This window comes from Leptonychotes weddellii, chromosome 5 (assembly GCF_054177405.1).
Source record: "Leptonychotes weddellii isolate Sample4059 chromosome 5, ASM5417740v2, whole genome shotgun sequence".
Lineage (NCBI taxonomy): Eukaryota > Metazoa > Chordata > Mammalia > Carnivora > Phocidae > Leptonychotes > Leptonychotes weddellii.
Window position 1 is genome coordinate 101,376,456 of NC_138373.1, and position 21,167 is coordinate 101,397,622.

Here is a 21,167-nt window from a genome sequence, read left to right on the forward strand (position 1 = left end):
GGGGTGGGGGGATGTTATTCTCTTAAAACATTTGCAGCTTGAAACAGTTGAGGAAGCAGCTTTAAAAAAAAAAAAAAATCTCCCTACCCCCATCAATCCGCAACCCCCCAAATTCAAAAACAAAACAAAACAAAACCTAAAATCACAACAGCGACCTTGCTCCCCCTCCAGCAGGCCCGCCCATCCACCGCCACCAAGCCCACCCCTACACTCCAGACATTTGATTCTTGAAAATATTAATTACAAAATGCCCTTTGCCCACAGCCCCTAGGAGAGAACTGCATATAAGCTTCATCTTCATCCCCACGCTCCCTACTTGAGGGGGTCTGGGGCCTCACCCACCCCCAACCTACCCCTACCCCCCAGGAAGAGGTTCAACTGCAGCACAAGCTTGGGCAGAAAGGGGGAAGGAAAGGGAGGCAGGGAACCCATCACCCTCTGGCTCCCCCTGGGGCCAGCTCACTTTTGTGCGTTATAACGTAGTCCAACTATACAACGGGGGTGAGAATTGCCCAGCCTCTATACCCCCACCTTACAGCAGTCACAGCCAGGGGGTGGGGAGGAGGGGGTGAGGAAAAGGGCGGTAGGTTGGGTAATGGAGGGGGCCCCCCCACAAGGGGAGCTCCATGTGTCCGCCCCACGCCCCCCTACCATTTATAAACTGGTTTTGTAAAAAGAAAATAGATATATTTATATAGAATATATAAAGCACAAAAATTAGTAGTTTTACATTTGCTCTCCCCGGGGGTGGGGGGAGAGGGGAGGGTTCTCACCTCCAGCCGGCTCCCCCATTCCCCACAAGACTATGTACAATCCCATGTATAAATAGATAAATACCCCCCACCCTCCCCGCGCTGACACTAAGCTCCCCACCCCCACATCACCACCCCTTCCCACCAGACCAGCAGCAGTTTGGTGACTGAGGGAAAGTGGGAGCTCCGGGCCACACCCTGCCTCACTGGGTATGGGCATGCCACTCAGGGATAGCCCTCACCCTACCACCCATCCACCCCATCCAGGGGCTGGAGGGCAAATGGGCTCATGATGGGGTTGGGAAAACAGGAGGGAGATATCCTGGTCCTAGGTTTAGCACACCCCTCCTGCCCCCATGTCCAGATGGAGAAGGAAGTCCTAGAGCAACTAGGGGCCAGTTATCCCCAATCTTCATCATTAGTCTCAACCACCATCCCATGCCCATAATTAAAAACAAAGATGGATTTTTTGTTGTTGTTTTTCTTCCTCTTCCTACCCCCCTTCCACCCACTCAGAAGAGGGCAGTGAGGTGGAAGAGAGGGTCGGGGCAGTAGGGGGCTTGGAGAGGGTCTCACATTTCAAAACAGCAAAAAATCCAACACTTAAATGAGGTAGGTGTGGGTGCGGGGTCTCCTTGCCCGGCTTGCCTGGCTTGCCCTCCTGGGCAGCTGGGCGCCTCTTTCCCGTTCATGTTGCATTTGTCAGAGTGGAAAACAAGGAAACACAACCCATAGAGAGACAGAAACACAGAGGAGAAGAGGGAGACAGAGACAGATTGAGAGGGAAGGGGATGGGAGTGAGGGTGGGGGCAGGACCCGGCAGGCAGGGCCAGGTGTGGGACCCGGCCTTTGGGATTGTCAAGCTTAGTCAAGTCTCTTTGCAGCCTTGAGTCGGGCCGGAGAGGTCGGTGGGAGCAGCAGGGCTGTGAGGCCCGGCCACACATCCTCCTCCCCCCTCCCTGCTGCCTCCCAGTTGCTTCTGGGTAGTTCCCGGCCCATATCCCCCTCAAACCTGAGATGCCCAATGGCTGCTTCTGTCTGGCCCCTCCTGGAGCTGGGGGCAGAGATGCCAGCCTGGGGGCCGGTGGCGGGGAAGAGGGTTGTCCCTGGTGCCCAGGGTGGGCTTGGCCTAGGGCCCTCTGCCCCAGCCTCCTGCTCCAGGGGCTCCGGTCAGCCGGCAGCCCCAGCCCTGGGTCCTGGCTCTGGCTGCTACCTCTCTTCCCCCTCATCCCTTTCAGGGAAGAGGTTGGGGGTGGGGGGACTCCCCTGCCTGGTAGCCTCTAAGCTTCTTAGTTCATCCATTTTCGACAATTCCAGGCTCCACAGTGGCAGGGGATCTTGTGCTGATCGTCCTCAAAGTCAAACTGATAGTCATAGGTCAGCTGGAAAGAGAAGAGGGTAGAATCGATGCCAGCCCCCCAGAGGGAGTGGGGGGCAGGCAGAGATCTGATCTGACGGCAGTGGCCTTGGAACTTGGTTCTGGGGAACTGAAGAGAAGCGGGAGCTGCTTTGTCACTCACACAGAACACTTCCTCTCACCTCCTCTCCTTTGGGGATTCGCCGGCTGGAGATGATGATGATTTTATCCTCCTTGTCAAACGTCACAACTTCCGCCACACAGTTAGGGGCACAGGAATGGTTAATGTACCTAAGCAGTGGGCCAGAGTCGGGGATGCCAGGCAACTGAGTTGGGAGGGTTTTGGTTCCTTCTTGGCCCACCCTGAGTGTCACCCCCAGGGACCCCTAAATTCCTCCTTCCTCATTCCTCTCTCACCTGGCAGGGCCTCCGGTCAACGTAGCATCAATCACATGTTCGTTGTTTATTCGGAACATGTAGATGCCTCGATTCTAGAAGGGAAGAAGTTGCAGAAGTGGGAAGAGTATCAGGGAATGGCAGCAGCGCTGGTGGTGGGATCAGGTAGCAGACTCGGGCAGCGGGCTTATCTTCATTTCCTGTTCTGCCTTTCTCTTATCTCTCACCTCCTCCTCCTGCCACAGCTTTCCACCTACTCCCCTGACCCCAATTCAGCCCCTTGCTGCTTGGCGGAGAGGGCGCCCATAAACCAAGACAGCCCCTCTGCCAGCCCATACCTGCTCCTCATAGATTTTCTCCCGCCGGTTGGCCACCTCATTGCGAATGATGGTGCCAATATATTCGATGACCATCGTGTGCTTTTCTAGGTCCTTGGCGGCGTAGAGCCCCAGGCCCTGGATACGGGAGCGAGCCAGGTACACGTTGTTCTTCCACTCAGTGCGCAGGCGCCGGTACTGTGATGACTTGGAGTGCACAAACTGCTTGCTGTATGGGGTGTTGGTCTCGCCTGTGAAGGTGCTCTGATATGCCTTGGACATGCTGGTGCTGTTCAGGGTGTGAGGCCTGGGAGGTGACACAGGCCATGACAAGACAGCTCTCCCCCAGACCAAACACACCCCACCCGCCTCCTCCCTAGGATGTGCAACATGCCAGTTAGGGGCATGTGCTGTCTTGGAAATGGAGTGGAGGCGTGTGGGTCTTGGCTTTGGTGAGACAGCCACTAGTTGGGGGGACCCGTGCGACACCCTGAGTGGCACAGAGAGCCCAGGAAGGGGGGTGGGGGATGGAGGGAGGGGGGCACCAATTCCCCTACACTGAGCCCGCTCTCCCATCTCCCTGCCTTATTCCACCCTCCTGCCAAACATTACACAAGGCCACGCTCCTCTGGGGGGTCTTCCCCAAGCAGCCCAGGCCTGGCATTTAAGCTCATGATTTGCTCAAACATCTGAGTTCTACCTCCTGCACATACTAGAAGCCCTGAAATTGGGGGCCGTGTCTACCACACTGGGCTGGATCTGAATTAAAAGTGGCTCTGAATTCACAGCCGAGAGGTGGTACCCTTTCCTTTCTTCAGACTGTCCCCTTCTCTGACATAACGTTGGGCTCTGTGCAGATGGCTCAGTGCAGGGGAATGACTGCTGCCTGGCAGGATGCCTCTTCACCACCCTAGGGCACCAGCCAAAATCTTGCCCATCCCAGAGCAGTGGTTTTCAAACGTTTTTGATTCTTTTTGATTTAGTAGAGATGTATTTTTTTCCTTGTTTCTTTAACGAAATGTTACTGGAATTCCAATACGTAAACTAGATGAAAAGAGAATGCTTCCGGCTGAATCCAATTTGGGGAAGGGGGAGTTATGCACGGGGAGGGCCAAGTCCTGCTCACTCGGTTTATGTGTTCCAGGACTTTCTGAAACACACACAGTTTGAAAACCACTGTCGTAGAGCATCAAGGACTGGGGATGACTGGGGTAGTAGAGTCTGATGCTCTAGGCTAGCCCAAGGAGCAACAGAAGGCCTTCGAGAAAACCCTGCTACAAGGATTCTGCCTCCCTCTACCCAGGGACCAAAGTCAGGCTACTGTGGTACACAGAAAGAGCAGTGAACCACAAGTCGAGAGGTAAGGTTCTGGTCCCAGCTGTGTGACCTTTGTCTAGTCACTTAACCTTTCTGGGTCTCAGTTTTCTCAGCTGTAAAATGGGGGTCATACCACCTGCCCTACCTACCTCATAAGGTTGTTGTGAGGATCAAATGAGATAATGGATGTGAAAACGCTTTGAAAAAAAAAGTATAAAGTGCTATACAAATGTAAGGTTTTATTATTTTTCTATTATATTTCTAATTATGTTTGACACCAACTCAGCCTGGGGAAGGGAAGGTGACCCTAGCCTTTATGGGGTGTCTCAGGCTTGGGAGAATCACAGGCCCCCTGGAAGCAAAATAAGAGAGGAAGGAGGTGACTGGCTCCCTTATCTACTGCATAAAATTTCACCACTGTCTACCCAGAACCTCCCCAACAGCCATTCCCAGGGTGCCCAAGATAAGTCTGTCCCAGACCCCAGGTCAACCCAGGACACCTGAGCAGCGTGGAGGGGGAGGAAAGGGATGACCTAAGTGATACCTGCATACCCTCTAATCAGGAGGCCTAGAGTGAACCCCCAAACCTTCATAATTGGCCAGAGGGCGCCTACCAACCCGCACTCCCACATCCCACGGCCCCCACCCTACAAGCTCACCGTTTGTAGTGTGTGAGGATTTTAGGCTCCGATCGGGCACAACCAGTGGGATTGATCATGAGTGGCAGCTCCATCAGGGGGTGGCGTCCATAGCGGAATAAATAGTTTTGACAGCTCTCCACTCCAGGCAGCTGTGGACACAGGTCGTGTGCTTGCCTTAGCCTGAGCGTTTTGGGGGCAGGACCAGAGTCCCCAGTGCCCACATGGCCCCCGGCCCCCTCCTTACTGATTCAGCTATGCGCAGCACGGCGTGCACTGTAAGCCCAAAGAGCTCCTCGCCTTTCAGGTACTCGGGGAAGAGCCGCAGCATGTCGGCCTCTTTTCTCATGGCAGCCACAGGCTCAATGATGCGATTCCACACCGCTAAGAGGCAAGGAAAGACAGCAGCCCTCAGAGGCAACTTCTGCTGACGGACCTCAGCCTAACCTTGATCGGGAGCGACGGTCCTTTTCTGTAGCCTGCCCACCTCCCTGCCACGAGGCTGTGTGGTTCTTCAGGACCCCCCGCTGGCCTCCCAGTCCCACTCTCCCTCAGCAAGCCAGCAGGCTTCCTACCCTGGAGGGGCACCAGAGAGCCTAGGACACAGAGCCATGACCCCAGGGCCCAGGAGACCCAGCACAGGCCACAGTGCCTACCCAACAGCCAGAACAATAGGCCTGCTTTGGAGTTGGGAAGACTTGCGTTCAGGTTCTAGTACTGGCTACGGGCCCTTACACCAAACACTTAAATCTCTCTAAGGCTCTGTTTCTTTATGTATACACTGGGCAAAATGAAAGTACTCACCTCAGAGGGTGGCCATGAACAAAACAGCCTACGTCAATTACTTTAGTTTGTGGCGCACGGTACTTGCTCACCTATTTCTATCGTTAATGCTAAAGCTCAGAGCAAAAGAGCTCTGACCAGGGAAAAGCAATCGTAAGGAACTCATGGTTAGGAACAGGGTGAGCCAGGCCAGACGATGCGGTCTCAGAACCGTATTCTTTAGTCCGGCTGAGGATAGGAAAAGGAGCCAGCACACGTGAAGGAGACAAGCAGAAGGTCTTCAGCCACAGGGGGGTGCGAGGTGGCTAAGAGAGGCTAAAGCACTGCCTCTGGGGATCTCTAAAAGACCTCCACTGGCCCGAAGCCAGGGCAGGAAGATCCCGCGTGAAGACCCCGCGGATCCCTTCCACTTCCACATGAGCGTTTCCAGGGCCCCGTGCTCACCCTGGGGGGAGGCGTCGGCGAAGACCAGGTCCTCCAGGCCCTGCTCCATGACTTTGATGATGAACTCGGGCCTCCCGTTGTTCTCGCCGATGGAGCAGCGGTAGCAGCAGCGGCGGTTGTTGGTGCGGAGGCTCCAGTAGATGCGCGTGGCCTCGTAGCCCACGGGATAGAGGGCAGTGGCGCTGTGGAAGTCAGCCATCTGATGAGGCAGCAGCTGTCCGATGGCATGGAACACGAGGCCCCCCACGCGGAACATGTGCAGCCGCTCTCCCCGCTGGATGATGCTGGCGATTTGCTTCACCTCATCCCGCTCAATGTAGACCCGCCGGAAGACAGCAAAAGAGCTCAGCTCCTGCTCACAGGGCCCCTTGATCTTATGCATTGGACACAGCATGGTCTTGTCCTTAAAGAACATGCACTTGGCGCGGATGGCGCAGGCGAAATGGTAGACGCTGGGGCACCGCATTCGATTGCAGCTGCTCGTGGCACCTGTGCGCTGGCACAGGGAGCACTTGGTTAGCAGTCCTCGGTGCAGGGCAACCTCCACGTTCATCAGCGCCCCGCCCTGAGTCTCGTAGACCTCCGTGGACCACAGGGCACAGTTGAGGTGCACCCACAGGTCCAGGTCCAGGTTCAGCAGGCGGGCAGGCCCATCAGTGGCCCCATCACCCTCCTCGTGACAGAAGCAGCAGCGCCGCATGTCACGAGGCACCTTGTCAGGTCGCAGGGCCGTGCCGAGCTGTTCCATAAACTCCGCCACTTCCCGCTCATCCTCCTGCCGCCCGCTGCCCTTCTGGATGGTCAGCAGCAGTCGCAGCCGCTTCCAGCGCACCCCCTTCCACTTCTTGAGGCGAGGGGGCCGGGAATCTTCACCTTCTTCGGGGGGCCGGGCTCGGGGCTTGGGTCGGGCCGATTCAGGGGATGAGGCCAGTGGCAGGGGCGATGGGACCGGTGGCTCAGCTGAGGGTTCAGCCGGGAGTTCAACCAGGGGTTCGGCAGGGGGGCTGGCAGGAGAGGGTGCCAAGGGGGATGGGGGCGGGGAGGGCTCTTCAGGAGGCGGGGCGGAGAGCTGTCGCACATCCAGATTGGAGACGTTGTAGGTGTAGCTGTGTTGGGTGGGTGGCTCTGGGGCGGGGCTCTCCTATGGGAGGGCACGGCCCGGTATCATCAGCGCCAGCTCCGCGCTTAATGAGCGCCCCCCTCCTCTCACCCAGATTCCACTCTCCCAAAAGCCCTCTGCCTTCTTCGCCCTGGCCAGACACCCACCGTCTTTTCTCCCCCCGACCCACCTGTTTCAGGAGGCTCAAGATGTCTAGCTGGCTCTTGAGCGTATAGCCGGGCAATACTGCATCAAACTGCTTCAGCCAATCGGGGCCAGCTTCTGGGTTCTTGCCTCCCAGACCCTTCTCTTTCCCGCCTGCAGGAAGGAAGGCGTCAGAACCTCCCACCAGAATCCCTCCCTGCAGGTCCTGAGGAGATTTCCCGCCACACTCACCAGGGCCCTCAGCTTCCCCCTTCTTAGGTTCAATGCCCGCCCGGGCAGGGCTCTCCGGGAACAGCACCTCATAGGAGTTGGGGATCTTCATGCTCAGCAGCTCTGCTACTGCCACCATCACACCATTCAGGTTCTGCCAGGGCAGGGAAAGGGACGGGAGGGCCCGTCGGCGGTGTGGAGCGGGCGCCGCCACCACCCTGGTGGGGACAGAACACCCGGAGCCCCGCTCCCCAAGTGGCCGGTCAGTCCCGCCCTTCTCACGCGTTTCCCCCACAGCACCTCTCCCACCTCTCTGCTGCGGTCGTTAACGGGTGCTCCACAAAGAGGGACCCGTGCCCACCGAGTTTAGGAATGACACACGCTATATGCACCACTTGGAAACTCACGATATACATTAGCAAATTAAAGAATCTGAGGAGTCCTGTAGTAAAGAAACTTGTTTTGTGGTTTCAACCGGGATTTCCAATTTTCTTTGACCACAAAACCCTGTCAACATTAAAAAATAAGAGTTCCGCCAAACGTGACTGGGGACATGCTGTCTTGCAGCATTCGTCGCATTATGTGCGCTCTCCTAATTTGCTGACTTGCGTCTCTCACTGGACTGTGAGCCCCTCGTGCTTTATTTCCCCTAATCCTGCAGCCTTCAGCCCAGGCATTCACACACAGTAGGTCCTCGTACATAGTTCTGAGTGGATGAATTCATCCACACAAGCTCCAGGGACTGCCTTCTGACCAGGATCCCTCGGGCCTCCAAGGAACCCCCAGGACATACCTTGGCCGCAGCGGCAGAGACTGTCAGCATGACTGACACCTCACTTCCTTTGCCCTTTTCCCAAGCTGTGGCAGGTAGCTTTCCAGGGGCCTCCAGGTCCAGGGCCCCATAAGGTTTGGTGTCTGGGAAGACTGAATGAGAGAGGGACCTGTGTAAGCTCCAGCTGCCCTCTCCCCCAGCCTCGGACAAGCCAGCCCTGCCTGGCCCATGCCCAGAGCAGCCTCTACCTGGGATACTGGCCCGAGGAATGATGGGGATGACAGGGGAGAGAGCCCGGTCTTCCTGCTCCCACCGGCCTGAGCCCAGCTGAGGGAAACGAGTGGCCTCCTCCCCCAGGATGCTTTCGGGGGACGAAGCTGGCACAATGCTATCAGGAGAATCGCTGTCCTCATCACTTTCCATCCTATGGGCCAAAAGTAGACATTTGTTGGTACAGCCCTGCAGACTCCCCCAAGTAGACATTTGTTGGTATAGCGCTGCAGACTCCCCCTCCCAAATCTAGAAATTAGTAGATGTCATAGCCTTATGTGGCACCTGCCATTGGCTGAAGGGAAAAATGAGGCAACCTGCCCGCCACCCCATTCCTTACCCCATTTCCAGCCCCGCCCCCCACCTGACATCCTCAGTCTGATTGTGAGGGGGTGTAGGCAAGGCAGCCAGCAGGTCTAGACTCTTCACCTCTGAAGCATCTGAAGGGTAGGAAGGGAGAAGAAAAGTCAGGCTGGTGGCCAGAGCTCACGGGGCTGTCTCCCCCAAATTTCAGGCCTAACTAGTACAAGACCTAGCTTAGCTCTCATGACCGCTGTTGTCTACCCACCCACCTACCTACAAGTCTGGGGCAGATGAGCTGCGTCTGTCTAGCCTTTCCTACGTGCCAGGCACTGGGCTCTGTTCATCAAGTTTTAACAACTCCAGCAGAGAAATATTCTAACATCTATTTTCAGTGAGGAAACTGGGGCCCACCCAAGTCAATCATGTTACTTAGCCGTGGTAACACAGCTAAATACATACAAGAACCAGAGAATTCAAATCCCGATTTGACTGGCGTTCTATACCCACTAAAGCACTGTAGGCTGTGCCTCATAAACAAAAGCCTCATCAACACTCTTTCCTACCACCACCTCCTCTGTCGCCTATGCTCTGGGCTCCTTGCTTCCAACAAGTCAGCCCTGAAGAGGCCCTTCCCTAGCTCAGGTACCCTGTTCATGTGCACACACGGGACCACAAGCGATCACTCCTGTCTCAAACCGTATGAGAGGGCACATGGACCGACCTGGACCCCAGCCACCAAACCCCACCAGAGAATGAGAGGCCCACGCTGCTCCTGCCTTACCCCTCAGGGTCCCTTCAGTATCCCGGGCAGAGGCAGCATCCTTGGGGTGTTCCCCCAGCTCTTCAGATGGAGTGACGCCATTCACCATCTTCTGCTGCACCGATGGGGGTGGGGTGGGGGGCAGCGACGAGGGTGGTGTCGGCGGGTTACTCAGGTTATTCTGGGGGTGGGGTGGGGTGTTGTGTGCAAGATGGCAGAGGGAGAATGACGTAATCTCCTGGCCCCCCACGACATCAGCAATCTCCTCATCTTCCACTCCCACCTCCACCTCCCCAAGAACCTCGTCATCCCCAAAAGGTATTGCTGTTTTTCTGACCTTGGTAAGCAGCTGGGAATAGTAGTCAGGGCCAGTGGGCAGTGCCCCACTTCCAAAGGCCCCCCTCAGCTGGCACTGCCCATTGACCGGGCAGCCACTGCCGAAGGGAGCAAAGAGGCTAAAATTGGCGGTGATGGTAGGCTCCGTTAGGGGCAGCAGGGACAGCTCCTAGGAGGGGCAAGATGACAAGGTTGGAAATCTACAGAGTGAACATCTCTGCCACTGCACAGCTGGGGGCCAGCGTGCCCCCTATCCTGGGATGGGACCAGGGGGCTGGCTCCTGGGGGTCACCTGTTTCAGCTGTTTCAGCAAGGCCTCGCTGGCCCTGACCCCGTCCTCCTTCCGCAGCTTCTTTCGGGAGCTCACCAACCTGTCGCTTGCCTTCTGCACCCGCTTGGGCTTCGGTGTCACAGGCTTCCTTCCTGCTGTATCCTAAGCCAGATAAACCCACAGTGAAGGCTGCGGTCTTCCTCAGAGCCCTCACCTCTTCTCTGTGAACCAGACCTGCTCATGTTGCCCCGGGTTGCAATCCCCACTCTATCTGCTCCAATCTATCTAGAGCACTCACCTCCTTGTTGCTGGGGGTACCCTGTAGTTTCTGCTCCAGCCCAGCCAGCTTGCTGTCAATGTGCCCGTTGATCTCAGCTCGCAGCCCCTCGGGCCCCCGCCCAGTGCTGAGTTGCACATTCTTTGCCCGTAGAAGCTTCTGCAAGAGCAGATGCCCGGCCTCTGAGCGGGGGCCTGCCAGCAGGAGGTGGTTGCTGGTACCTGGTGCCCCTATTGGCTCCCCGTTGGCCTCCCTCTTCACCGCCTGGGCTCCCAGGGCACATGGCTCCTCCCGAGGCTCCTGCTTGATGCTGAGATGGGGTGGCTCAGGCACTGCCTGCCCGTTCACCTGCTCCAGATGTCCAGGTACCAGGCTGCTCTGCTCTGGCTTCTGGGCTTCTACTAGGTTGTCTGGGGGGTCCCAAGGTCCCAGCCCCTTGCCAAAGAAGGTATCCGCAAGCTGGGCAGCAGCAGGTGAGACCCTCCCAGGAGGCAGCTCCAAGGATGGCCCCTGGGGTTTTGGGGTCCCTGGCTGGGTGGGGGGGAGCTGGGCCTCAGAGGGGAGCTGGGATGGGACGAGGGGGCTGGCTCCGGGGGGCTGTGAGGAAGGTCTCTTTGGCTCTTGGGGGCTGGATGGTGGAGGTGTGGGATGGACAGGGCCGAGGACCGGTCCTGCGGCTAAGGCTCCTTGTGGGGCAGGGAGCCGGGGTGGGCCCTGAGGTCGAAGCCCCGCCCCTAGCTCCTGGAGGGGGCCAGTCTGGGATCCAGGGAAGCCCCCAAGCTGGGGCTGGCGGCCCAAGAGGCCCTGGAGGGGAGAGGGCTGGGCCCCGGGCTCCTGGTAGGGGGGTGCCTGGCGCACTGCCGGACTCTGCTGCAGCTGCCGTTGCATGAGGAGCGCCTGTAGCTGCTGCTGCTGCTGCGGGCTCAAGTGCCGCAGCTGGGGGTTTTTGGCCAGGACTCCTTGGAGCTGCGCTCGAAGTTGACCCACCGTTGGCATGACTCCAGGCCCAGGCAGGCCCGGCCCAGACTGGGGGACAGATCCTGCTTTGGCAGGCTGTGGCCCTGCGTTATTTTGCACCGGCCGCTCTAGTCCAAGGGGCTGTTGGGAGCCCAGAAGGTTCTGGGTCATGGTCCCAGGCTGCTCCCCTAAAGGAACAGAGGACTGGGCCAGCAGGTGGGGCATGGCTGAGGCCTCTGAGGATGAGCCGCTGCCTGCCTGCCCATGGCTTCCCACACCTGCCGTGTGGAGCAAGTTAACTTGCTGCTGCTGGGGCCCTGGGAGCCTCAGAGACGGCTGCAGCTGCGCAGGGCTGGGCTGCGGCTGGGCCTGCGGCTGGACAAGCAGGAGCTGCGAGTCCCCGGACAGCGAGGGCTTCACCTCCCCAGGCTCGGTGGCCGCCGACTCGGGAACAGCCCCTAGGGCTAGCGGCGCCCCCTGATGTGTGGACGGCCCCTCTGCGGCCTCTGGAGGAACAGCCGTCTCTACCATGCTCTGCTCCTTGCCCGTCAGGACGGCGGCACCCAGGGTTCCAGGGCTAGAAAAGTGTTGCGCAGGCTTGGCCGGCATGCCTGGGCCGAGGGGCCCCTGCTGCTGCGGCTGCTGCGGCTGCGGCTGCTGCGGCGGAGACAGTAAAGTTCGACTCTGGTTCAAGAGGCCCATCTGCTGCTGTGGCTGCGGCTGCGGCTGCTGCTGCTGCTGCTGAAATTGCTGCTGCTGCTGCTGCTGTTGCAGTTGCTGCTGAAATTGCTGCTGCTGCTGTTGCTGAAATTGCTGCTGCTGCTGCTGCTGAAATTGCTGCTGCTGCTGCTGCTGCTGGAGCTGCTGCTGCTGCTGCTGCTGCTGGAGCTGCTGCTGCTGCTGCTGCTGCTGCTGGAGCTGCTGCTGCTGCAAGGCGGCCATGGGCTGAGCGCTGAGTTTGGGCTGCCCGGCATGCGGCATCAGGCCCTGCTGCAGATGGGAAAGGCCCGCCATGGATCCCTGCTGTTGGTGTTGGTGCTGCTGCTGCTGCTGCTGCTGCTGCTGGGCCGTGACCAGCCGGTGTCCCATAAGGCCCTGAGCCTGCTGCGCCAGCTGGGGGGAACTCAGCACCCGGGACTGGGTCAGAAGCACCTGTCTGTGAGGACCCTGGGGGCCCAAAGCTCCAGGGTGCTGCTGCTGCTGCAACACTGCCACTTGCGCAGGGCCCAGCATGCCCTGGGGCCCCTGGGGTGGCTGTGGGGACAGCTGCTGGACCAAGAGGCCCGGATGGCTGCTGGGAGGCAGAAGCCCCTGGGGCTTGGGACCCAGAGCCTGGTTTGCCTGTACGCCCAGGCTCTGCTGCTGTTGCTGCTGGACTGCCACCTGTCCCAGGAGGTGCTGCTGCTGCTGCTGCTGCTGCTGCTGCAATTTCTGGGCTAGCTGCATGCGCTGCTGCTGGAGCTGCAGCTGCCTTTCCTGTAGAAGTCTCGACTCAGGTCCTAGGCTTCGAAGAGCCAGGTTGCCAGGGAAAAAGCCCCCTGAGGGGCCAGCCAAGGCCCCAGCCCCACCAGAATGTTGCTGTTGCTGCTGCTGGGCCAGGGAGGTGTTGAGGAAAGGGCCACCAGGCTGTCCAGGGAGTGTCATGCCTCCTGGGGGCAGGCGAAGACCCGCCGCTTGCCCACCCGGAGGCCCCTGCGGTGGCTGCAGCCCATGGCCCGGGAGCAGCTGCCCAGGGAGCTTGGTGAGGAGCCGGGGACTCTGGGAAGGGCTAAGGGCCAGCACGGCCGAGTGCTGCTGCTGCTGCTGCTGCTGCTGCTGCTGCTGCTTATTCCGATACTCTGCCATGAGGTTGGTGTGCTCCTTCTGCTGCTTCCGGACCTGACACAGGAGAGTCGGGACGTCAGCCTGGAGCCTGCCCACCCATGCTCTCCCTCTTCTCGGGCCCCTGCTTGCCAGGCTGAAGTCTGCTTTCCCTACCTGATCCAGCTGTTTCTGGATCTTGCTCTGCTGCTCTGTAACCAGCTTGAGCTTCTCAGCATCAGCTTCCGGGAACTCACGGCCAGCCTTTTTGGCAGTGCGCTGCTTGGCACACAGAGCCTTCCGGGACTTGCGGTGCACACCAATCTGCTCCTCTAGCACCTTCAGCTGCATCTGTAGGAGCTGCTGGGTATGAAACAGCCACTCCTCATACTGCCGCTGGTCAGCCTCATCTGGGAAAGGAAACAGGGTGTCAGGACCCGCAAAAGGGAGATCCGAATCCCTCTTCCTCCACCATCTGCCCCAAACCACTCCCTTGCACACTCCTCCCCAGCCCCATACTCACTGATCACTCCCTGGGCAAAGGTGGGTGGATTGGGACGAGGCTGGGAGGGGTCACCAGCACTCCGTTCCTGTGGTGAGAGAGACCGCTAAAGGGTCATTGTTGCAAATCAGGCCCTAAGAAGAGCGGCCCGACTGTAGAGGACACAAGTTCCTACTCCCACCTGACCACTTACCTGGCCACTCCCAGCTGCCACATGGTTCTGCAGATCACTGCCAGGCCCCCCCGAGAGCCTCTGGGCTAGCAGGGACACTTGCTGCCTGGAGTCCGCCAAAACAAAGGGGATGTGTAGGTCATGGGGAAAGGTGAAAGACAAAAAGGTGGGACAAGTAGGGACGGGGACCAGGAAGGAGAGGGGAAGGACTGGGAGAGGAAAAGAGCCAACCACCCCCCCACACCCCCCAAGTCTTACCTGTTCATACCAGGTGCCACTCCAATGCTGCCCTGAGCCATCACCTTCTTGATGCCTTTCAAAGCCACCATCTTGGCCTTCGCAATGGGATCGATGATATCTTCTGCCGCAAATTTGTCCAGATCTGGAGAGAGGAGAGCCGAGTAAGCTGGACCTTGGATTCAATACTCCACTCTATGTCTGCTGTGCCTTCCAACACCTTGACCTCCACTGAACCAAGCAGAACAACGGAATGGCAAAAAAGTGGTGGAAAGACCACTAACTAGGAGCCAGGCAGCACGGGTGACTCAGCTTTATTATTCACAAAACATGTGGCCCTGTTTTCACCTGCAAGGTGCTAAGAAGAGACACTTGGTAGATATCTGTGGGGCCAACATATCAATGTCATTTGACTTCTCTGAGCCTCAGTTTCCTCCTCTATCTCTCAGAGCTCATGATTCCCTACTCCGCCTATCTCACGGAACTACTGAATCAAATGTGACAAAGACTGTGAATGCACTCTATGAACCTAGAAAACATTCTTCAAAGAAAGTATTCTTAGGACAACTAGTGCAGCCCAAGAACCCAAGACATGGGCACTGTGCCAAAGTCCTAGATGCCAGAGCTGTTTTGGGCACGACATGTATCACCTACAGCCCACTTTCTTGCCTGTTCAGGATGCTGGGTAAAAAAGGAGAAATAAGCAACCACCCCAAACTTCAAATCTTCCTAAAATCCTGCCCACTGTGTATTTCTCCACTGCTCACAAAACTAACTCTTCATTTTTTAAAGGACTAACCAAACTCCCTCTCCTCGTATTTTGAGGCAATAAGAAACAGGTAAGAGGGTCAGAGGGCCAGGACTCAAAACCCTAGCTCTGTCAGTTGTATGATCTGGATCTGGAGAAGCTACTTAACCTCCAGGCCTGCTTCCCTTACTATAACTGAAGACAACGGCACTACCTATTTAATGAGTTTGCTGTGATTCAGTCAGACGACGGGCATAAAGTGCTTGGCACAGTGCTTACTTAGCAAACAGTAATTCAATAAATGCTAGTGTAATTTGAGATCTTCCTCAATCTGGCCCCCCTTTTTACGTCTCCAAAATTAGGGTAGTGCCCACTCACCTCCCTCCACACAGAGTCCACTGTGGCCTAACCACTCCACTGCCGTCTCCAAACGTACCCGCCGGCTCCCCACCAGCAGCCTCGCTCAAGTGCTCGCACCTACCCGGACTGCTTTGTCCTGCACTTCTCTCCGGCTCCTCACCTTGCGGTCTCGCCACGGCTACAGAGCCTTTGCTAATCAGGCTTCGTGCATTCATTCCAACATCTGAATGCCTGCTATACGCCAGGCGCTGTTCCTCCCTTCGCAAAAGCTACAACACCTCTGCCTGCACCGCTCGTACGGCATCTCGCCCATGCTCTGTGTGTCCCACTTCCCTTAGCGGGGGATTAGCTTAGGTCTCTAGCTCCAGTGTCCACCTGGCGGTAGCAGTGATCACCCCTGAGTAACGAAGTTACCTGTGTCCGGGAAGAAGGTGTTAGCCAGCTGCTGCTGCATGGCCAGCTGCTGAGGTTTGATGCACATGGAAGGGGGCATGGTACCCATGGGCTTCTGTGCCAGCACTGGCTGTGAGCTCTGCTGGGGCCCCAAGCCTGCCTGCCCCCCGTGCTGCCCACTTAGCATATGCCCCTGATTGGACACCATGGCCATGGATGGGGCCAGGCGCTGCTGCAGGGCATGTGCTGGTGGCTGGGTGGGCATCAGGGGCTGGGCCAAGCCTGGCTGTCGGGAACCTCCAAGTCCTAGGGCAAGCTGCTGTTGGGGCCCAGCCAAACTGGGAGAAGAGCCCTCGTGCGGCAAAGACATGGTCTGGGCAGGGCCTGGTGTGGACAGCAAGGAATGCTGCTGCTGTTGCTGCTGGGCAGGCTGCAGCTGTGCCGAAAGCTGCTGCTTCTTCTGCAGCTCCTTCTTCTCATGCTCCAGCAGGTCCTCGATGAGCAAGGGTAACTCACTGGCTACCAGCGAGCTCTCCATCTTGTCCAGCTCATCCCCGGATGCTGCATGGCCACCGGGCAAGGTCAAGGCCTCACTCTCTAGCTCAAACTTTTCCAGCAGGGAGGACCCTCCTGGGCCACTCAGTGGGCTGGGGGTCAGCAGGTGAGCTGGTGGGCCTCCCGTGGCCCCAAAGGGGCCCTTCTCAGTTGTGTGCCCACTGCTGGAAAAGGGTCCCGTGCCCATCCGGGTGTCCCGGCTGCCCATCACGCTCTGTCCTGACTTCAGCCCCAGGCCTAGGGATGTGGTGGCAGGTGCTGCTTCTACCTTGGGGGTGGTAATGGCGAACTGGCAAGGGGAAGGGTGGCGCCCACCTTCCTCCACCTTGGGCTTCACCTCAGGAAGCACCGATGCCAGACGAGGCTCAGACGCATCAGCAGCAGGGGGAGGGCGTTCCTCAGGGCCCAAGGGTACTGGCTCCACCCCCCGCAGCAGGGCCTCCCGCTCAGCCTTCTCATTGGCCGACTCCACCAGCCTTAGGTGCTCATTGAAGATGTCCTTCTTGTCCCCAGTGTCCAGCTCAGGATCAGTATAGGCCAGCAGATCAAACTCATCCCCGTTGAGCAGGTCATCCAGGTGGGGGTCATTGGTCTCCAGGTTTTCCAAGGTGCCCAGCTCATCATCTCCCTTGGCCACATCCACACCCAGACCCAGGTGAGCAAGCTCCTCATCATCCTCTAGGGCCTTGTGGGCATCAAAGTCATCGTCCAGCTCGGGATCCTCGCAGGGTAACTTCCCAGCTTCCAGGGCCAGAGGAGGAGGGCGGCCAAGCTCAGTGCCTGAGGGGGGCCGGCTAACCAGCTCCAAGCCAGTGGGCAGGGAAGGACCTTTGGTGTGGGGCATTGGATGGAGGCTGTTGTTCAGTTCAGGGGCCGGAGGCGCTGAGGGTTTCTGTGGGGGGAGGCCAGATACCGCTAGGCCTCGAAGCCCTTCAGGAGCCATTCGGTGGGAGTCCTCACTTACTGGGTAAAAACGGGGCCTCTGTGGGGGGCCCTGACCAGGAAACGGAGCCCCCCCAGGTCCTAGTCCTTTCTGTACATTGTGCCGCAACTCAATGAACTGGGCAGGACCAGCTGGACCAGGCACTGGCTCCCCAGGGCCAGGCAGGCGGGTGGGAATTCCTGCCAAGGGGGAACCTAGGGCTTGGCGGCCAAGTTCGGGCCCGGGAGTTGATGGGAAGCGGGTAGACATGGCAAGTCGCACGGAGGTCGCTGCCGTGGCCGCCGCCTGCTGCTGCTGCCACAGCTGCTGCTGCTGTAAGGGCAGGGAGCCGGGGTAGGGCGCCCGCTGATAGAAGGCCTGGGAGCCTCCCACCAGTTGCCTGCAAGAACACGCAGTAGTCAGTACGACGAAACCAGGGCCAAGAGCTGGAACACGGGCTTAGGGCGGCGGGGAAGGATGGAGGTGCCGCAGTCGGAGGGAACGGGGAGGAAGAGTAAGGGGACACCGGACTAGGGTCAGCCACGGGGAAACCAGGGGCAGCACACAGCGGTGGTGAAGTCTGTTCCCTCGCTTTACCCCGAGGGAACCCCTGGGAGCCTCACCGGTTGTTCACATCCATAGAAGAAGGGGTGGCTGGGGGAGGTGGCCGGGAGAGTCGGTCGTCGCCGGGGAAAGCCCCCGGCCCCACAATGGGGCCACCCAACTTGCTTGGGGGCAGCCCCACAAGGTTACTCTTGTCCTAGGAGAGACAGAGGTAGATGAGGGCAGGCCACCGTCGGTACCTCGGAACCCCCCACTCCTTGCCACTCTACCTACCTGGGTCCCGGCGAAGGGGGCCTGGCCTCGACTCAGCTGCTCAAAGGCAGGGCTGCTGGGCTCAGCTCCCCAGCTGCCCGCGGGCCCCACTGCTCCTGCCGCTGCCGCAGCTGTCTCCTTCTCCTGCCGCAGGGTGTTGCGCTGGATCTGCTGCCGAATCAGCAGCTCCCGGAGTCGCTGGCGCTGCGCAGAGAACAGACAAGTGGGCTAAGTCCATTCTCCTCCAATCACAGGGCTGGCACAGGGACAGCAGAGGTATGGGGGGGTTCGCTCCAGGATGTCCACCCACCTGCCGCTGCTTCTCCAGTTCTGTTTGGCTGAGGCTGGACATGCCTGGGTCCTGGGTACCTGGAAGTTCGGGTGCCGCCAAAGAGCCACCCATTCCAGCCCCTGGGTCTTCTCGCTTATCGACTGGAGAGGTGATGCCTGCCCGCTGTGAGGCTCCATGGGACAGGTAGGGGAGGGATCCATCGGGTGCAGGTGGTGGTAGGACTGATGGGGGACGTAGCGGGGACAGCCCAAAGCCCTCTCCTGTGGACCCACTGCTGGATCCCAGGGGGCTGCCCGATGGGTGGAAGTTCCCTGTGGCTACTGCGTAGTTTGTGCTTTGAGGCTTGCCCAAGGTAGGGCCGGGCCCAAAATGGCTGTTGATCCCATGGGGTGGAGGGACACCAGGCTGAGGGACAGGGGGTTTTAGGGAAGGCTCCCCTACCGCCTGAGGGAAAGTGAAACGCATGGGAGAGGGGGTGCCCACAAAAGCACCCGTCCCAGGAGACCGGGCAAAATTGGGCGGCTGCCCACTTGGGACCTTAGCATGGAGCTCACCTGCCGGCCCTGAGGGCAGGGCTGCTGGGAAGCCCCCAGCCCCCAGAGGAGTGTGGGCTAGAGGCCCAGCCTTGAAGGCAACTTCAGGGGGCTGGGGTCGGGGTGGCTTATGCAAGGGGGCAAACGGGTCACGGGACTGAGGGCGTGAGGGTGGACGGGAATAGGGATCAGGGGACTGGAAGCGAGGGGTAACAGGGGATGGGCAAAAAGCCTCGGCAGACAAAGGACGGGGGGTTAATGGGGACTGGGAGCTGGACTGGGACTGGGGACTGGCGGGCACTCGGGAGAAAGGGTCTGAGGGCAATGAGCGAGGGGGCAGGGCACAGCAGCTCTCAGGGGGTGGGGGCTGGGGCCGAGGTGTCAATGGGGGCTGGGCATAGGGGTCAGGGTAGGGGCCAGGGCGAAAGATGTCCGAGTGGCCGGGGGAAGAAGGGGCCAAAGCCTGGGCAGGGGGTGGCTCCTGGGGCCTTAGGCCCAACCCCGGGCTCTGGGGCTCTACCTGAGATGCCCGAGGGGTCAGGGGGGCTTTGAAGACATCAGGTGCCTTTAACTCCAGGCTGCCCAGGTGGGGGCCTGAGGAAGGTGAGTCAACAAAGCCTAGGTTTGGGGGCCCATAGCTAGGAGAGGATGCCCCAAGCTCTTCCTTCTTCACCTCTAGGGCCTTCCGAGACTCCCCAAAAGGCGGGGGCGACAGCAGGGGCTCAGCAGCCTTGCCTCCCCCTATCCCTGGGCTCTCAGGCACAGCCAGGTTGTCCAGTGAGGGGCAGCGAGGTTTGAGAAAGGGGTCAGGTGTGGAGGGCTGGTGTCGGGGGGTGCCAGGTGGGGTAGTGTGGAATTCCCCTGGCTGGCCAGTCCCAGGACGAGATGAGGCGCCCAGCGTCAGGGGCTGCGCGGGGGCCCCAGTCGGACTAGGATAGGGAGGATAGGTAGGTGGTGCCGTGGGGAAGCGGGGCTCCAGAGCGTAGGCGGGGGCCAGTCCAAAGGGGTCCTGCGAAGGCACTTGGGCGGGCACCTGGGGTGGGAGCTTGAGGAAGAGCTCACCGGGCGAGTCGGGGCCGGGCACTGTGCCCGCCGGCGGCTTCAGGAACCCATCCGCAGAGGTAGACAAGCCGGCGGGGGTTGTGGGGCTGCCAATGAAAATGGTGGGGGCAGCAGCGGGAGGTGGACTGCCCAGTGCCCCTGGCTGGGGGGGAATGCGGAGATGTAGGGCCGGTCGGTCAGTCTTACGGGCCATGTCGCCCACCTTGGTCTGCTTGTTGATCTGGCTCTCAGCCTGCTACAGGGGGAGACCAGGCACAGAGCAGTCAGGCTGCTGTGGCAGGCCCTATGTCCCCCATACCCTCCGAGAGGCCCCCAGCCATAGGACTTGGATGGCACGGCCCAGCCTGGCCCCCACTCACCTTTTGCACCTTGTTGATGCGGTGAGCTGCGCGGTTATCTTTGGCCTTTTGCTGAGGGATACAAGATACAGCCTTAGGCCTACTACGGCTCAGTTTCATGCCCAGTCCCATCCCTCACATCACTCACTCCCTACCCAGAAGCGGATCCCTTCTGGCCCAGTTGCTTTGGGAGTGGGGAATGGAAAGAACTGAGGTGAATTTCCCAAAGACACCCCCGAGCCCCAGTTCCCACCCTGACCCAGGCTCCCTTCTGTCTCACCAGGTAGGGGGCTTTGTCAGCAGCTGGAACTTTTCTCCAGAGCTTCATGATTTGTTTGCAACGGCTAGACCAGTCTGGAGGCAGAAGAAGTATTTCGTTAGAGGAGACTTGGAAGGTGACCCTTGTGCCCACCACATCACCAGGTTGTTTCCCTTGCCCCCATCCCATGGGTACCTGGGTAATCTTGCTTGAGATTAGGAAAGTTAATGTTGGCATAGAGCACAGGCGAGATGGTGGAGAGCTGGCCCAACTCCTCATCCTTCTCCCAGCGCTGAAGGCTCCGCTGGTTATAGGAGAGCCCGTCGCCCTCACCCTCCGTGGTGGGGGTGGTGGGGGTGGAGGGCGTGGTGCCCCCTGAGCCTGTCCAGGGGCTGTCTGGCTCACCGGGTTCCGGGCTAAAGAAGCCCCCGCGCTCCCTGGGGCGCAGGGGCAGAGAGTCACAGAGGGCAGGGATGCCAAGCCCCACCCCCAGACAAACTGCCTAGAGCCCCCAGGCCTGCCCTGCCCCCACAAGGAGGGTCACTAACTAAGGAGCAGAGGGAAGTGTTGCTACAGCAGCACCCAGGAGTCAGGGACTGCCCACAGGGGTTAAGCACAGATACCAACCTAGAATCCAGGAACGGGGACTGGCAGAGGCCCGGGTAGGAGTCCATTGGGCTGCTGGAAGGGAGATTGCCCAAAGGGAGTCCACCTACAAGAGGCACAGGATCAGAGAAAGGGAGCAAGAGGCCCA

General features: G+C 59.0%; 1 protein-coding gene across 10 annotated transcripts in view; it reads right to left on the reverse strand.

The window, feature by feature from the left end:
• Window positions 1-988: 988 nt before the first annotated feature.
• KMT2D (lysine methyltransferase 2D) overlaps window positions 989-21,167 on the reverse strand; it is a 37,918-nt gene continuing 17,739 nt past the window's right edge. For 3 of the 10 annotated variants that reach the window (XM_081821597.1, XM_081821598.1, XM_081821596.1), the window contains exons 28-56: window positions 21,041-21,125; window positions 20,609-20,850; window positions 20,435-20,508; window positions 20,176-20,226; window positions 18,240-20,051; window positions 17,951-18,133; window positions 17,737-17,873; window positions 15,658-17,513; window positions 14,157-14,280; window positions 13,920-14,004; window positions 13,748-13,832; window positions 13,402-13,634; window positions 10,489-13,302; window positions 10,212-10,352; window positions 9,921-10,088; window positions 9,605-9,764; window positions 8,861-8,960; window positions 8,499-8,674; window positions 8,272-8,402; window positions 7,500-7,632; window positions 7,294-7,421; window positions 6,005-7,145; window positions 5,025-5,161; window positions 4,799-4,929; window positions 4,289-4,336; window positions 2,844-3,129; window positions 2,527-2,600; window positions 2,292-2,400; window positions 989-2,134 (exon numbers count right to left, since the gene is read on the reverse strand). In XM_081821597.1, coding sequence (XP_081677723.1) covers window positions 2,042-2,134; window positions 2,292-2,400; window positions 2,527-2,600; window positions 2,844-3,129; window positions 4,289-4,336; window positions 4,799-4,929; window positions 5,025-5,161; window positions 6,005-7,145; window positions 7,294-7,421; window positions 7,500-7,632; window positions 8,272-8,402; window positions 8,499-8,674; window positions 8,861-8,960; window positions 9,605-9,764; window positions 9,921-10,088; window positions 10,212-10,352; window positions 10,489-13,302; window positions 13,402-13,634; window positions 13,748-13,832; window positions 13,920-14,004; window positions 14,157-14,280; window positions 15,658-17,513; window positions 17,737-17,873; window positions 17,951-18,133; window positions 18,240-20,051; window positions 20,176-20,226; window positions 20,435-20,508; window positions 20,609-20,850; window positions 21,041-21,125 — 10,937 coding nt within the window. In that variant the 3' untranslated portion in view covers window positions 989-2,041. Of the gene's footprint in view, window positions 2,135-2,291; window positions 2,401-2,526; window positions 2,601-2,843; window positions 3,130-4,288; window positions 4,337-4,358; window positions 4,492-4,798; window positions 4,930-5,024; window positions 5,162-6,004; window positions 7,146-7,293; window positions 7,422-7,499; window positions 7,633-8,271; window positions 8,403-8,498; window positions 8,675-8,860; window positions 8,961-9,604; window positions 9,765-9,920; window positions 10,089-10,211; window positions 10,353-10,488; window positions 13,303-13,401; window positions 13,635-13,747; window positions 13,833-13,919; window positions 14,005-14,156; window positions 14,281-15,657; window positions 17,514-17,736; window positions 17,874-17,950; window positions 18,134-18,239; window positions 20,052-20,175; window positions 20,227-20,434; window positions 20,509-20,608; window positions 20,851-21,040; window positions 21,126-21,167 lie in introns of those variants that run through there. The other 7 variants (XM_081821600.1, XM_081821604.1, XM_081821599.1 and 4 more) reach the window with 7 other exon arrangements.